This window comes from Dermochelys coriacea, chromosome 16, assembly GCF_009764565.3.
Source record: "Dermochelys coriacea isolate rDerCor1 chromosome 16, rDerCor1.pri.v4, whole genome shotgun sequence".
Classification (NCBI taxonomy): Eukaryota; Metazoa; Chordata; order Testudines; family Dermochelyidae; genus Dermochelys; species Dermochelys coriacea.
In genome coordinates this window covers 16,465,893-16,479,762 of record NC_050083.1, presented here as the reverse complement: position 1 = coordinate 16,479,762, position 13,870 = coordinate 16,465,893, and the positions used below count along the sequence as shown (strand labels likewise).

The 13,870-nt window shown below is 39.8% G+C and overlaps 1 protein-coding gene across 11 annotated transcripts in view; it reads left to right on the top strand.

The window, feature by feature from the left end:
* The window catches only part of TSC1 (TSC complex subunit 1), a 64,749-nt gene that overhangs the window by 27,573 nt on the left and 23,306 nt on the right, over positions 1–13,870 (top strand). For 3 of the 11 annotated variants that reach the window (XM_043498792.1, XM_043498793.1, XM_043498801.1), the window contains 12 exons: positions 1,832–2,024; positions 2,939–3,042; positions 3,833–3,985; positions 5,405–5,549; positions 6,782–6,936; positions 7,296–7,369; positions 8,978–9,156; positions 9,751–9,866; positions 10,160–10,283; positions 10,838–10,953; positions 11,271–11,343; positions 12,776–12,877. In XM_043498792.1, coding sequence (XP_043354727.1) covers positions 1,919–2,024; positions 2,939–3,042; positions 3,833–3,985; positions 5,405–5,549; positions 6,782–6,936; positions 7,296–7,369; positions 8,978–9,156; positions 9,751–9,866; positions 10,160–10,283; positions 10,838–10,953; positions 11,271–11,343; positions 12,776–12,877 — 1,447 coding nt within the window. In that variant the 5' untranslated portion in view covers positions 1,832–1,918. The remainder of the gene's footprint in view (positions 1–1,831; positions 2,025–2,938; positions 3,043–3,832; positions 3,986–5,404; positions 5,550–6,781; positions 6,937–7,295; positions 7,370–8,977; positions 9,157–9,750; positions 9,867–10,159; positions 10,284–10,837; positions 10,954–11,270; positions 11,344–12,775; positions 12,878–13,870) is intronic. The other 8 variants (XM_038374421.2, XM_043498794.1, XM_043498796.1 and 5 more) reach the window with 5 other exon arrangements.

Sequence of the window (13,870 nt, the reverse complement as noted above, 5' to 3'; positions counted from 1 at the left end):
TTGACTGGGACTGTTCCTAGCTCTGCTATTGGCCTGCTGGGTGACCTTGGGCAAGTCATTTCACCCTTCTGTGCCTCAGTATCCCCATTTTACAGATGGGAAAATGATGTAAAGTTGAGATTTTCTGCTGAAATGCAGTATATAAAAGCTAGGGGTATGTCTACACTTAAACCTCTACAGTGGCGCAGCTGCAGCACTTCAGTGTAGACACTACCTATGCCAGTGATTCCCAAACTAAGGGTGCTGCTTGTTCAGGGAAAGCCCCTGGTGGGCCAGGCCAGTTTGTTTACCTGACACGTCCGCAGGTTTGGCCGATCACAGCTCCCACTGGCCGTGGTTTGCCGTTTTTGGTCAATGGGGGCTGTGGAAAGCGGCGCGGGCCGAGGGACATGGTGGCCGCCCTTCCCGCAGCCCCCATTGGCCTGGAGCAGCGAACCACGGCCAGTGGGAACCACGATCAGCCAAACCTGCGGATGCGGCAGGTAAACAAACCGGCCTGGCCTGCCAGGGGCTTTCCTGAACAAGTGATGCCCCTAGTTTGGGAACCACTGACCTATGCCAGTGGGAATGTTCTTCCATCAGTATAGTGAATCCATCTCCCCAAGTGGTGGTAGTTAAGCCAACAGAAGATAGCGCTAGGTTGACAGTAGAATTCTATACCTGGGGTTAGGTTGGCATAGCTATGTCTCTCAGTGGCTTGGATTTTTCACACCTATGAGGGATGTAGCTATGGTGATGTAAGTTCCCAGTATAGACCAGCCAAGGGTCTTTTGATTTATTACATAGTTATAGCAGCATATCATCTGCAAATCTGTGTGGAACTATAGTTGTCTAAATGACCACTATTGCCTATCAATAGATGTTTATCTTTCTGTTTAAAATCTAGGAAACTAAATAGCAAAGAATGTCATTAATGCAAAGTTAATGTTTCCTGGGGATAGCTTGTGCCCTTTGAGAAAATTAAATTGAGCAAAACTCAGACTTGTGAAAACCAGGAAACAGTGTGTCATGGTAAATTTCAACGCAACTTTAATTTTGCCCTCTTTCAGCGATGCTAAGATACACACACTTCCATTCAGTCCACGTTACAGTGAAGAGGCAATTTGTCCTTGCCCTGTGCTCAAACACTGAGCCTCTTCTCCCAACACAATAGAACACTTTAAAAAATTTAACAGCCATTTCATATCGTTTTATAACTCCTGCACACTTGAACACAAGATACCGCCTAAACTTATCCTTTCCTCTACCCATCATTAAATCCACAGACTGCTCTCATATCCCACTTTACTACTGGCAGGACCCATGGCAAAGAGACCCCAGTGCCCTGCCTCTGATACAACCTACACAGTTCCGCATTTGAAATAATGTAGACTGGAGCTTCATGGTACATATGCACCTCTTTCCTTTGATAGTATACCTAGAGGACTCAGGCCCAGATCTCCTCAAATCACAGCTTTCCCAAACTGCTCCAGTGTATTCCTCCACCATTCAATACAGCTATACCTAACACTGTGACTACAGCTAGAGTGCATGCATATAATTCCCATTGGCTGTTGCCAGCTCTAGTGGAGCAGAGTTAAGGTTGTCTGAGCATTTACCTTAACTCTGTATTTCCTGGTTTTCAGAAGTTCGAGTTCTGCTGAACTCTATGTTCTGGAAGGGTACAAGCTATCACTGGGCAGCCTTAATTCTGCACTAACAAGCTTTTTTGGCATTTAACTGTCAAAAAGGGTAATATTGCAGCTACCAGTATAGCAGTGATGAGGTCTTTTAGATGAGAGAGAATGAGGGAGATATATTCTGTTATCTGTACTCTGCTCTGTCTTCCCAGTCTGGTAGGGGCACCAATGAGGAACCTGAAGAAGTTTTAACTTGCACATTCATATAACATGTGCATAAGCCTATAGTGGTAAACAGAATGGCCCAGCAAGCAAATATTGGTGAGCTCCTCTCTATGCTGGATTCTTCAGTTCTGCTTGTCCAGGAAGATATAACAGCTGTCCTCAAAGATAACCTCAACTCTGGTATGTGCCTCTTAGATGTTAAACTGGAGGGTTGGAGGAAGCTTTGTAAAGAAATAAGCAAAAAGTTGAAGTTCCCTATCAAATCTACTCATTATCTCCTGCAAATGTGACTTACTTTGAAGAAACCCTCTATGTCAGAGGCAGTGATTGCTTCAAGGATTAATGCTCCTTATGTTCCTCTTACTAAAAGAGACCCTTCTTGGAAGGTCTGATAAACTGTAACTCCTGGTTCCTTGAGATTGTCTTCTTGACCCTTTTATAAGGTTACTAGGGTTTTGTGGTGTACTAAAGAAAACATGCACACCCCAGTTTTAAGTAGATATCATGCTTCCTTCCTACCAGGTATGTCCAAAAAGTGAAGGTGTTGCATCCACTTCACTCACTTCAAACAGTGCCTTCCTCTTGTGAAATGCCATTCTTCATTTTGCTATACAAATGCTTTCTGCTACCACTAAGAGCATTCCTATGGCTATTAGTGGACCCATTTCAATGTGGAACAGCATCACTCCCCTTGCCCCTAAACTTGCTTCATGTGGGGAACGGAAGAGGGCATCTAGCTGATTGCCAGATTTCACCCAGCAGCATGGAACACTGGCTGTAGACTCTCTACAAAGGTTTAGTCAGTGTCACACATCTAATCATTTAGTTTGGGACACTTTAGGAAATCCCTGGTGTCAGTTTTTAGGAAGGTCTGTTTCCTCTCTCTCACGAAGCTAGACAATCAGAAAGACACTTGGGAATGGGAGAATGTAATTGGGAGGTCTCATTTTTAAAAACCTGGGTAACTTCCTAGAGGCACTTGTAAGAATGTTGTTCAATTCTGCAATTACTTTAATAGTTTACAATAGAAAATTTTTGTTCATTTTAGTTTATAACCTGTCCTATTCCTTTTTGTTGCTGACAACAAACTGTAGACCGTGGACCGATGCTTGTGAATATGCTAGTAGATTACTACTTGGAAAACAATTCTCAACAGGCATTGCAGATCCTGTCCACATTGCAAGAGCCTCATGACAAGGTAAAAATAACTTAGTTTTTGGAGAACATGGAGCATGGCAGTTGTTTCTCTAGTATTAGAGAAGCTTCTAAATAGAAGGCCAGTTAAAATTCTTCTTTTCCCTTGATGTAGAATCAGTTGATGCGTTTTATCTGTGTTGTAAGAGTAGGTTAGTTTGTTCTTTTTTTTAAACTAAGAAAACTCAAACACATAACTTCATTTTGTTTCATGGATTACTTAAACTGGGTCCATGGCTGCAATCGACTTTGCACGTTGATCACAAGAGATGAAATTACAAAGCTCATAGAAGATCTTTCATACAGATATTTAATATCTTGTAATATAATTGCTTTACAGCTTGTGGCAGCAGCTGCTTATTACTGTTACTAGATTTGTTCCCCCATTGAAGGGAGGGGAAAGCGCAACTGCACAAGAATATACAGGGATTCTGCAGGCATGTGGGAATTTTTAAATGAACGCTTGGCAAAACAGCTGTTTCTTCTGCTATGGCTGAATACTTTGGAGCAGAATGAGTTTCCAAGCACAACGACAAATTCTGGTTTGAACATTTTGTTGTCAGTATCACCACAGAGAGACTTAATCTGTATTCCTGTGTTGTACTCACAAAAATGTATTCAGTCTGGCTCCCTAGACACACTTGTAAAACGCATTTAATTCCTGTAGCTGAGAAGAGCAACTTGTCAAACATATAGATTGGTGTCCTTTCCTGTTCATCAGGTACCTGTAAATATTTTGTAACATTTCATTTCATTTTCTACTCCTCTGCCTCCTCCCCCAAATTCGGTTTCAGCACCTACTGGACAAAATTAATGAATATATGGGCAAAGCTGCTACCCGTTTACATACTCTCTCACTGCTGGGTCATGTGATAAGACGACAGCCATCTTGGAAACATAAACTTTCTCAAGCACCTCTCCTGCTTTCTTTACTTAAGTGTCTTAAGGTAAGAACTATGTCAACACCGAGTATTTATTATGTGTGTTATAAGGGGCCCTTGCTGTAATATCTGGGTGCCATTTGCATAAATTGGTTAGGGGAAAGGAAAATTTTGAAAAATAGTGAATACATACTCTATTTCCATTGAAGCACACTGGTGGAGGAAGCTTACACTCTCACTTCCCACGTAGTAGATGTTCTGTGGATCCCTGATAACCCTAGGTCTGAATGCTTCTTGTTTTATAAGCACTGAATTTCCCTAAATTGTACAACTTTGTATCCTTTGCTTTATGAAAACATATAAAAAGTTAAGATACTAAAGTTAATATAGGGAGAAAACAATGTTTTGTGATTAACAGGAAGACCGCAAGTCAAGACTCCTGGTTTCTTTTCCTTCCTGTGCCCCTAACTTGCTGAGAGAATGTGAGCCAGTCACTTGACCGTCCCGTACTTTTATTTCTCCATCTGATAAATAAGTAGTAATTATATACCCTTGTGTATCTCACATGAGAGTTATGAGAATAGATTGAAGTTTGCAAAATACATGAATACAAGGTACAGACATTTGCATAATTAGTTATAATAGTAGATTAGCGTTAGATTAGAGTCACTATTCATAAAGGGGTTTTTTTTTTTTTCTTTTAAATTGGAGGCATCGGGCAGACAGAATTTACAGTTTGGGACCTCTTCAGTTACCTTAGATTTATCATGCAACAGTGCCTTCAGCTAACAAGTGTTTTGTTTCAGCAGTGCTCAGTTTTTTGGTCTGTATTTCAGCAATCTGACAAACTGGTTGTAGCTAACCTCAAGTTTTAATACTAAAGCTCTAAACTCAAGATACAGATTATTATGCTCTGGTCCAAATGGTTTCATTTTTATCATATTTTTGGCCTTGTTACTAGAACAGGTATATTATTTAACTTGTGTGGCTGTACAGAAAGAGCTTGTATGCATGTAAGAGATGTTAACATGAGGACAGCTGGGGCCTAGTTTTAGTCCTCTGCCAGCCATGTGGGGTACCCAGATCAAATTTCAGGTCTCTTGGGCTCCGGAGGCAGAGGTAGGTATACCAGTTTAGCTCTAGAAAGGCAGAGGTAGGTATACCAGTAGTGGTTCTCTCCATTCAGATAAGGAACAGGTATAAAGACTGCCTTTGAAGGAAGTTAACGAATTCTTAGGCAGCAGGTCGGTGGTTGGAAGACAGGATGGTAGCTGGAATCCCTGACTTTCTCTTGGGGATCTGCAAGATTAAAGGGGCAGGTGTGAGAGTGAGCCAAGGTTTGGTTGGTTTAGATTAGGAATCCTTAAAGTAAGGACCCTTATCAGGTTGTAACTATGCGATGTCCATTGTGTACTAGTGCTGCGTCAGGAAAAAATGAAGCTTTTCCATTTGAATTCTGACTAATATGACTTTTCTTCATTGCAGACTGACACAGATGTAATAGTACTCACCACTGGTGTCCTAGTGTTAATAACCATGCTGCCAATGATTCCACAGTCTGGCAAAATGTACCTTCATGATTTCTTTGGTATATTTGGCCGTCTCTCATCCTGGTGCTTGAAGAATCCAGGTGAGAGATCTGGCTTTGTTGCAAGTATGATTCAGTAGCACCATTTCTCTGACTGCTGGCGAGCACTTTATCTTGGGAGACTAGTGGTGGGCTGCAGTTCTGACTCCTGGGGTTAGTTAAATGGGGAAAATTTGGATACTAAACCCAAAGCTATTCCTTTTCTTTGACAGCTAATGTCTGGATGTTTCTCTTGCACCGTGGCGCTTATTGGTACAACACTCTGAAATGAAAAGGGATTCTGTGATGCTTTAAGATCAATAGTGTTGTTGCTGCCACTACATGGCAGGAATGGAACCATTAGAGCTCTAAGGATATGGATGGACAGTTAGGTCTAGTAGATGGAAAGGTGAGAAAGAAAACAACTAGCTTGAACCAGGTGCTAATTTGGAGGCTCTCAGTTATGAGTGTTAGCTATGGATGTAGGAATTTCTGACAATGCTTCTGAACCAGTAACCACTAAAATACTAGTAGTATTAGACTTTTCATTTTAACATTGATTGCTCTTAGTCCATTCTGACAATCCATATGCCATTTTGGGGCACAATGCTAGAAATTGTATGTCTTCTGTCTGTGTGACCCTGTGAACAAACACCATAGTTGAGTATATAGAGGTGTGATTTAGAAGGCCATTTTGACATTGACTAATATCATAGTTGCACCTACAGGCCATAAAGACAAGCCAGTAGTTACACAATTCAAACTTGTGATACTTTTTTCCCTGTGGTTATCAGATTTTTATTTGACTTTGAGCTGAAAGGGGTGTCCTTATTGATTTGCTTAGTGTTCAGTCAGTCATGCAAACTACAATTGTTGAAAAATTAACTCTTCTGCAAAGGAGCCAATCTGAATAGAAAGCGCTTTGTTTTAAGGATTATTTATTATGTGTATTGCTGTAGCACATAGGCTCCCTAGTTGTGGGCGTTAGGTACTGTACAAACACAGGATAAAAGACAGCCTGAATGAATACTCCATTCCTGATTTTACTTTTTAGTTCAGAGCTGATTGACACGTGTGACGTGCAAGTGTGGCTCTCCTTTCACACAGATGATGGTCTTAAGCATTGCTAGGCTATGGTACTTCCAAACTGTCATTTGTCTTAAATCAGAACAGACATTCTTAAAGCACTCTCTCTTAACTTCTGACACTCAGTTTCTTTGATCTCATCAGGAGAATTTCTCTTCTTTCTCTCCTCCAATTCAATCACGTAAAAAGGCTCTAACTATTTCCCCCAGGTCATGTGGCAGAGATCTATCTCGTCCATCTCCATGCCAGTGTTTATGCACTCTTTCACCGCCTTTATGGAATGTATCCTTGCAACTTTGTCTCCTTTCTGCGCTCTCACTACAGTATGAAGGAAAACTTGGAGACTTTTGAAGAGGTGGTCAAGGTAAAATATAGCTTATGTTCATATCAGCTAAGAAAAATGTGTAGTTTATAGCTGCAAGACTGTAGTTATCTGCCAAACTGAGTTACTGCATTGATATATTTGGATTGAGTACTGTGCAGTGAAACAAGATCATGACAGATTACTGGCAGAATGAACCCTTAATGGAAGCAAAAACAGCTTTCTAAATACAAGTCTGAAAAATTAATTTAGCTGTCACGCTTGTGTAACCATCCTCTAAACTTTTAGCCCTGGCCTATTTCAACTACTTGTTGGTGCTCCATTTTTGGAGTTGAATATGGTACAAAGCTTTTCCAGAAGCATTAAATACATATTTCTGTGTTTTGCCCCCACTTTTATAGCCAATGATGGAACATGTACGAATTCATCCAGAATTAGTGACTGGATCCAAGGACCATGAACTGGACCCACGAAGGTATATAAATTCACTCCTCTAGTAGGAAAGGCTGTGAATGAGCAGTCTTTAGATGGTCTTTTTCAGGAAGCTCACAACAGAAATTTGTGTCTGCCAACAGAAAAGTCCTTTGTCAGTGATACTCTGCAATCAATATTCTAAGGTACCCCAGATAAAACATAAGGTTTCTGCATCCTAGCTTTCAGTGGGGGTGGGGACACAAAAATTGTTGGAATAGGTCATTTACCAGTTGTTTGTTTGGGGGTTGAACTTTATTTTGTATCTGGTGGGTGGATAATTACAATACCTGAGGAAGATATTTTAATTATGGTAGAAACCAGTTAGTACTACTGTGATGTAACAATGTTAACTAATTTGCTCATTTTTTTAACAAAATAAAGAGGAATCTGCAGGCTCATTATGTGCATTTTGATTTGACATAAGCTACCCGTATCTGTTTCACTGGGTCAAGTTTTAATATTGTGGTTTTCTACCTTTGGCTCATTAGAAGTGCTTAATAGAATTTAAGTATTTAAAATGGCTTCAGTGTATCTGATCTGGTGCCTAGAAAATTTGATTCAGTTAACAGATCAATTCTTTTAACAGGTGTGTTTTTATGTGGCCTCAACTGTACTAACTTTTTTAGAAATAGGCCCATTTGCCTGCAGCAGCACCACTTGCTGCTTTTCTCTTGTCTCCACAGGCCCAGCAACTGAAGAGGAGAAATTGACTCTTGTTCCTGCACAATAGTGCTCTTCCCCTGCTTTCAGAGTCACTAGGAAAACACTACTAAATGGGAACCCATTGACTATCACAATGATCAATTTTGCAGGCTTCTCCCAGCTGCATTTTGGGGCGGGGGGGGAGCATCTCTAAAGAGTTAGATTGGCACAGAATTGTCAGTTAAAGCCCTTTGGGTTAGTATCTTGTATAAACTGTCTTGCTTCAAATTTTATCTTATGGCCAAAAGCAAAGCAGCTTCTAAATGGATAACTTCCTGTTTTTTCTTACTGTACTTTAACATGCAATGAACTTCCATCCTCTGAGGTCTTGGTCTGTTCTAATTTGACTGCTGAGTTTAATTACTCAGTTATACAGAGAAGAGGTGTACAGAGTGAAAGAAACAAATATAATATTTGTGCCCAAAACTTAAAACAAGTAAAACTCCTTAATTGGTGTACCATATAGCAACTTGCAAAATAGTTTCAGATTCTGCATTGCTGGTTTGTCTAATTTTGGATTCCCAACATTTGAGGATAGCTGATCTGATCTCTATGTGTTGAAGCTCAGGACCATTCAAGCCTTTGTATGCTTTTCCTCCTTTCCAGAGTGCTCCACAGAAGACCCTGCTGGGTTCAAATAGATCTATTTCAAAGCTGTTATGTTGCCAAATTGGAGTCACCTCTTATGAGTCATCTAGGTGCAGTTTCTTTGTAAACTGTCTAAAATGTTGCAAAGCACTTGTATGGTGCCTCAGTCATGTTTCAGCTGGGATCATGCAAAGCTGGCAGGAACACAAATGAGCCATCCGACAAACCAGTTCCTAATATGTGCAGGAACCTTGATTTAGAATCATAATTAGCTTATTTAAGACTAACTTACTCTTTTGGCTCCAAAAACTATCTGCAGGTGGAAAAGACTAGAAACTCATGATGTTGTGATAGAATGTGCCAAAATCTCCCTGGACCCAAAAGAAGCCTCATATGAAGACAGCTATTATTCTGTGTCACAGCCAGTCAGCATATGCTTGCAGCCTCGTCAAACTGACCCCAATGCCAGTCCTTACATTGACACACACAGCAGCTACGGTAAGAGCTGATTGGCACTTTTAATATCCATTGGAAGCAGACCAGCTATGTTACAAAAAAAATCGCAGTTCTTACCAATATACCCTCCTTGGAGTCCAGTTCTACAAGGCAACTTTTGCAAAAAGCGCATTCTCTCTTTCTCTCCCCCCGGCCCCCTTCTGTACACGTATATGAAGTCCTGATATTACTACTCTCTAGCAATGTCACAAAGCTGTGACATTTTTCCTTGAAGGATGAGCTAAGACAATTCCTGTTGCCTTGTCTATCATATTCTCAGAATTGACAGTAGTGATTAGCTGGTCAAGTGTTCAGCACTTTCTGAGAATTAGGCCTCTTTAAGGTTGCACACTCAAATACTGAGACACCCCAAATCATTAGCCACTTAAAATTAGTGGTGTTATATATTTTACATGGATGGAAAGGGATAAATCTGCTTTCCAATAGCCAGATTGTGTATAGGAACGGATGAGTGGATTTGATATTTTTTAAAATAAAAACTGTTAAATATCTGCAAGAAGGATCATAAAGATCTAAATCAGATTTGATAAACTAACATGAATGTTCCTTTTTTTTTTTTTTTTTTTTAAACTCCAGGGACTTCCACTTCTACCCCTTATTCCACTCCTAGGCTAACCCTGTTACAAATGCAAGGGCAGCTACCTCCGATTCTGAGCCCACAGTCTTCGCGGCTGTCAACTGAGCCACAGCAGGTAATGCACCTAAACATGGCATACCAGCATGTTATTACAAAGCTGTTCACTCTTCAGTTCTTAAATTGGCTTTTTCTTTGGATTTGGATATTTTAGAAATAGGTGCATTTGCTTTCAGTTGAGCAAGCATTGCAGCTTCCTAGTATAACTACTGTACCTAGTTTAGTAAAGAATTAAATGTATTCCTCATTGATACCTTTTTGTTTTTGACATTTGGCATGGGCCAGAATGTGTGTATTTCATTTACGTTTTTATTACATATGCCTAATTGATTTGCTTATATTGTGAGTCAGGTTACCATCTGGAGCCCCTCTGCAGTTTGTGGTATGACCACTCCACCAACCTCTCCAGGAATTGTCTCGTCAGAGTCCTCACAAACTTCATCACAGCCTTATAGCAGATATTTTAGCACACCTGGTATGTACTGCATTTCAGAGTTAGTATTTTAATGGGTTTTTTAACTTGGTCTAGAAGTGATACTTTGTTAAAAATATCTGTGTAGATACTTAGGGTTGCATACAGGCTCTTTAAAGGTGAATCTAAGGGTATTTGGAACTTCTTTAAACTGCTTTTCCCCTAAAAATTCTCTTATGTAGTTTGCTGTTCGTAAATTTTGATGTCTTTAGCTATATCATTACTCCACTCTTGAATGGAGCATACAATTTTCTGAATGGGTGTCTTAAATGGGAACAGCCAATTCTGCATTTGAGTTCTCCAAGTCAGGATTTAGACATCCAAGTACTCGTTTACACAGATAAGTTCTAATATGAACATTGATATGGAGAACTGAGTACCCCGAGTTAAGTACCAAAGTTTGAAAACTGGATGTCCCATATGAAACTGAAAATTGTGAGGTTTGAATGGCAAATCATTTGAAGTGTGTATCACTTGAACTTTATGAATGTGAAATTAACTCAAATAAGGAGGATATGGAGTTTAAATGGTGATTAACCTTTTCTTTGCCTTTTGAGCAGGTGGAAAAGGAACCCCTCTAGGAACACCAGCCACCTCCCCTCCTCCACCCTGCATTTCAGATGACTTCGTGCATGTTTCACTCCCTCCAGCTGCTGCCACACCTCTCAAGAAGGTAAAGGCAAAATGTAACTGGCCGGCAAAGCTGGCTTCAGTCTCTGGGTTAACTTTTCATGAGAACCTGTCTTTCAGTCATGGTTGTTTGTGTCTAAATCAAAAGTATTTAATTATGAAAATGTAGTTTGGGCCTTAACACAAACTAACAAATTGCCTGTAACTTCAGGCAATTTATATTTGGGTTAGCCTGTCTCCGAAGTCTTATCAATTTACCACTTAAAGTCATCTCTCTGGAAAAATTCCCTCTCACTGAACATGTACTAGAGGCTGCTTTATGATAGATGTCTGTTGCAAAGAATCCTTATTTTCTTCCAGGAGGACAAACCGGATCCCGGGAGGCCTTCGCTGTCCCGTCAGCAAAATGTCATAAACAGCGAGAAAGCATTGGGTAAACTACATCCTCTTCTCCCAGCTATCAATAGTCTTAGCCCAAAGCAGTGATCTCATTTGTGGATAAATGTTTCCAGTTACAAAAGACTTCTCCCCTGCCCTTTCTCCATTTTTTCCCCATCCATTCCATAGTGGTTCCAGAATCCCACCGTAGCACTACAATTCAGCTTAACTTCACATGATGATAACTTTATTTGTTTTCTGTTAACTATTCACCTCCAGAAATACTTTGCATGGACTGCCTTCTTAGCTGCCCCTCATCCCCACCCCAGTGTTCCACAATTTAAATATTTAATGTTTGGAACACAGAACTAAAGTGAAGGTTGCAAAAGATTAAAAAGGAGAAGCTCAAGCTTTGAGGATGATCTTTGGGAGCTCTCTTACGTTAGATTCCTCAACTTCAAAAGGACTCGCAGTGTTATGCATCTAATACTGCCCAGGTGTATTCCTTCACTGCGTTAGCAGTTCAGGATAGACTCTTTCCACTCAAATGCTTCTGGAAGCAGAAATTTTTCAATGCTCCTGCAGTGTTACTATATCACTGCATTTGAGAAAACCCTTTCTAGTTACTTGTGGAGTAGTAAAATCTGTAGAGAATGTTTGAGAGAAAAGTGTATCTTATTGGAAATGGAATCTATACTTGCCATTTCCTCTATCCCACACCCACACGTCCCTGGAAGGGGTGGGAAGGGATTCTGATGGTACCACACTTAAGATGTTAAAGAATTGCTGTAGAAATGTTTTCAGGGTGGAAAAGATGCTGGAATTTAAAACTGGCTTTCCACAGTGGAGTTGTCTTGCAACACTGGTATCTGAACTTTCTGGTATTTGGCATTTGTGCTAGACTTTCCATTGGATTCACAACTTGTGACTGAGCTGCAAACCTAAGATTTCTATCCCTGCATTACTTAATATGTGTGTCTTTATCGTCTGTCTCAGACTTTTGATCTGTTACTTAGTCACATATGGTTTAGTTTGTACTGCATTCATTCAGTTAAGCTTTTTTTTGTAGGCAAATACTGTTTATTGGAGCAAGATGAGTGTTTTAAAGGGAGTTTAGATCTGGCCTGGAAATCTAGCAGTGCAAACATATTTGAGACTTAAGCTTTGTCCTTCCTTTTCATGGGTAGGAGAACTGCAGACAACGTACTTCTCTTCTGTGGAGGAGACTACCTCATCTCACTCTGCAGTAACACTTCTTGTCATTTTCAAAATCACATTGGCTGTCTCTGGAGGGACCAGTGACCTAACACTTCAGGACTCTTTGATTTGCGGGTGGAGCAGAAATGGGGTACGCTCCTGTTTTGGGGAGGATCTAGAGGGATGGAGAAGGTTCGAAGATTATTTCAGCAGAAGTGGAAGATATATTGTTAAGTCTTACGTTGACATATAGCACCTGTACAATTAATTTTTGTTTTTTTTTCCTTCAGAAGTGCCTGGCAGTAAAAGTTCTGTAAATTTAAGTGATCTTCCAGAATTTTTAGGTTGCCTGGCCTCTGATGAAGATAGTGTTGAGAAGGACAGAGAAGAAGGTAATGTCTGTTGGTATCCTTATGTAGGTTTTATATGCATTTAGACCGCGAGCTAGTATGGTACTGAGTTTGACGATGCAGACTTTCTAATTTTATCAAGCCAGATATAAATGAGTATTAGTTATTACTGCAGCCAGAAGAAAATGTGTGGATTCAGGGAACCTATTGGGGATACTAGCTTCTTCCTGATAAGTATTCCAAAAGTGGCATAAATGTATAGTTAGTTAATTTCACCTTGCTTCTTATCAACTCTTCCCATGTAAATCAAGAGACTTCATGTTCAATATACAGTAACTCTGCACATATTTCTGATGAGAATGAAATATCCTTAGTTTCTGAAAGAAGTTGTTCCGGTCAACATATACTTAGCCACACTACCCTGCTTAATTGTTGTAACCCTCCCTATTGGCTTTGTCTTCCTGGTCCATTTATACGTTCTATTTTTGAAACCTACTCCTTTTATGCAGCAATCCTCTTAGCGATCCTTATCGTTTACATATGTATCAATGTAAAAATCAGATTATTTCAGAAGTAAGTAATACATAAATAATAGTAAACCCTTCTTTACATGACTAGTGTTAAGGCTGTATTTCCTCTTTTTAATCTGGGAAGAATTTCTGACTGAGACAAATCAGTAAGTTCCTAGTTAACTCTGTAGACTCTCTTTTTGCATTTGGTTTTTTTAAAAAAAAAAAAGTTGCCTCTTATAGCCAAGTGGAAAATCTATTTATTTTAATATCAAGGATAAAACTATCTTAATTTTAGGACATCATCATTTACATTTTGTAAGAATGAACTACTTCTGCACACCCACCCCTGACATACATGATGATTACGTAGTCCCTTTAAAAAATTTTCTGGTCAAGATAATTTTGAAATAAAACTTTACAATGTTCCTTAATTAGCATGCCAGGGTAGATGGCATGGCTCTAGACTTTCTTCTAGTGACTTTATTTGGGGTCTGAGCCAAAGTCTATTGAAGTCAATAGAGTG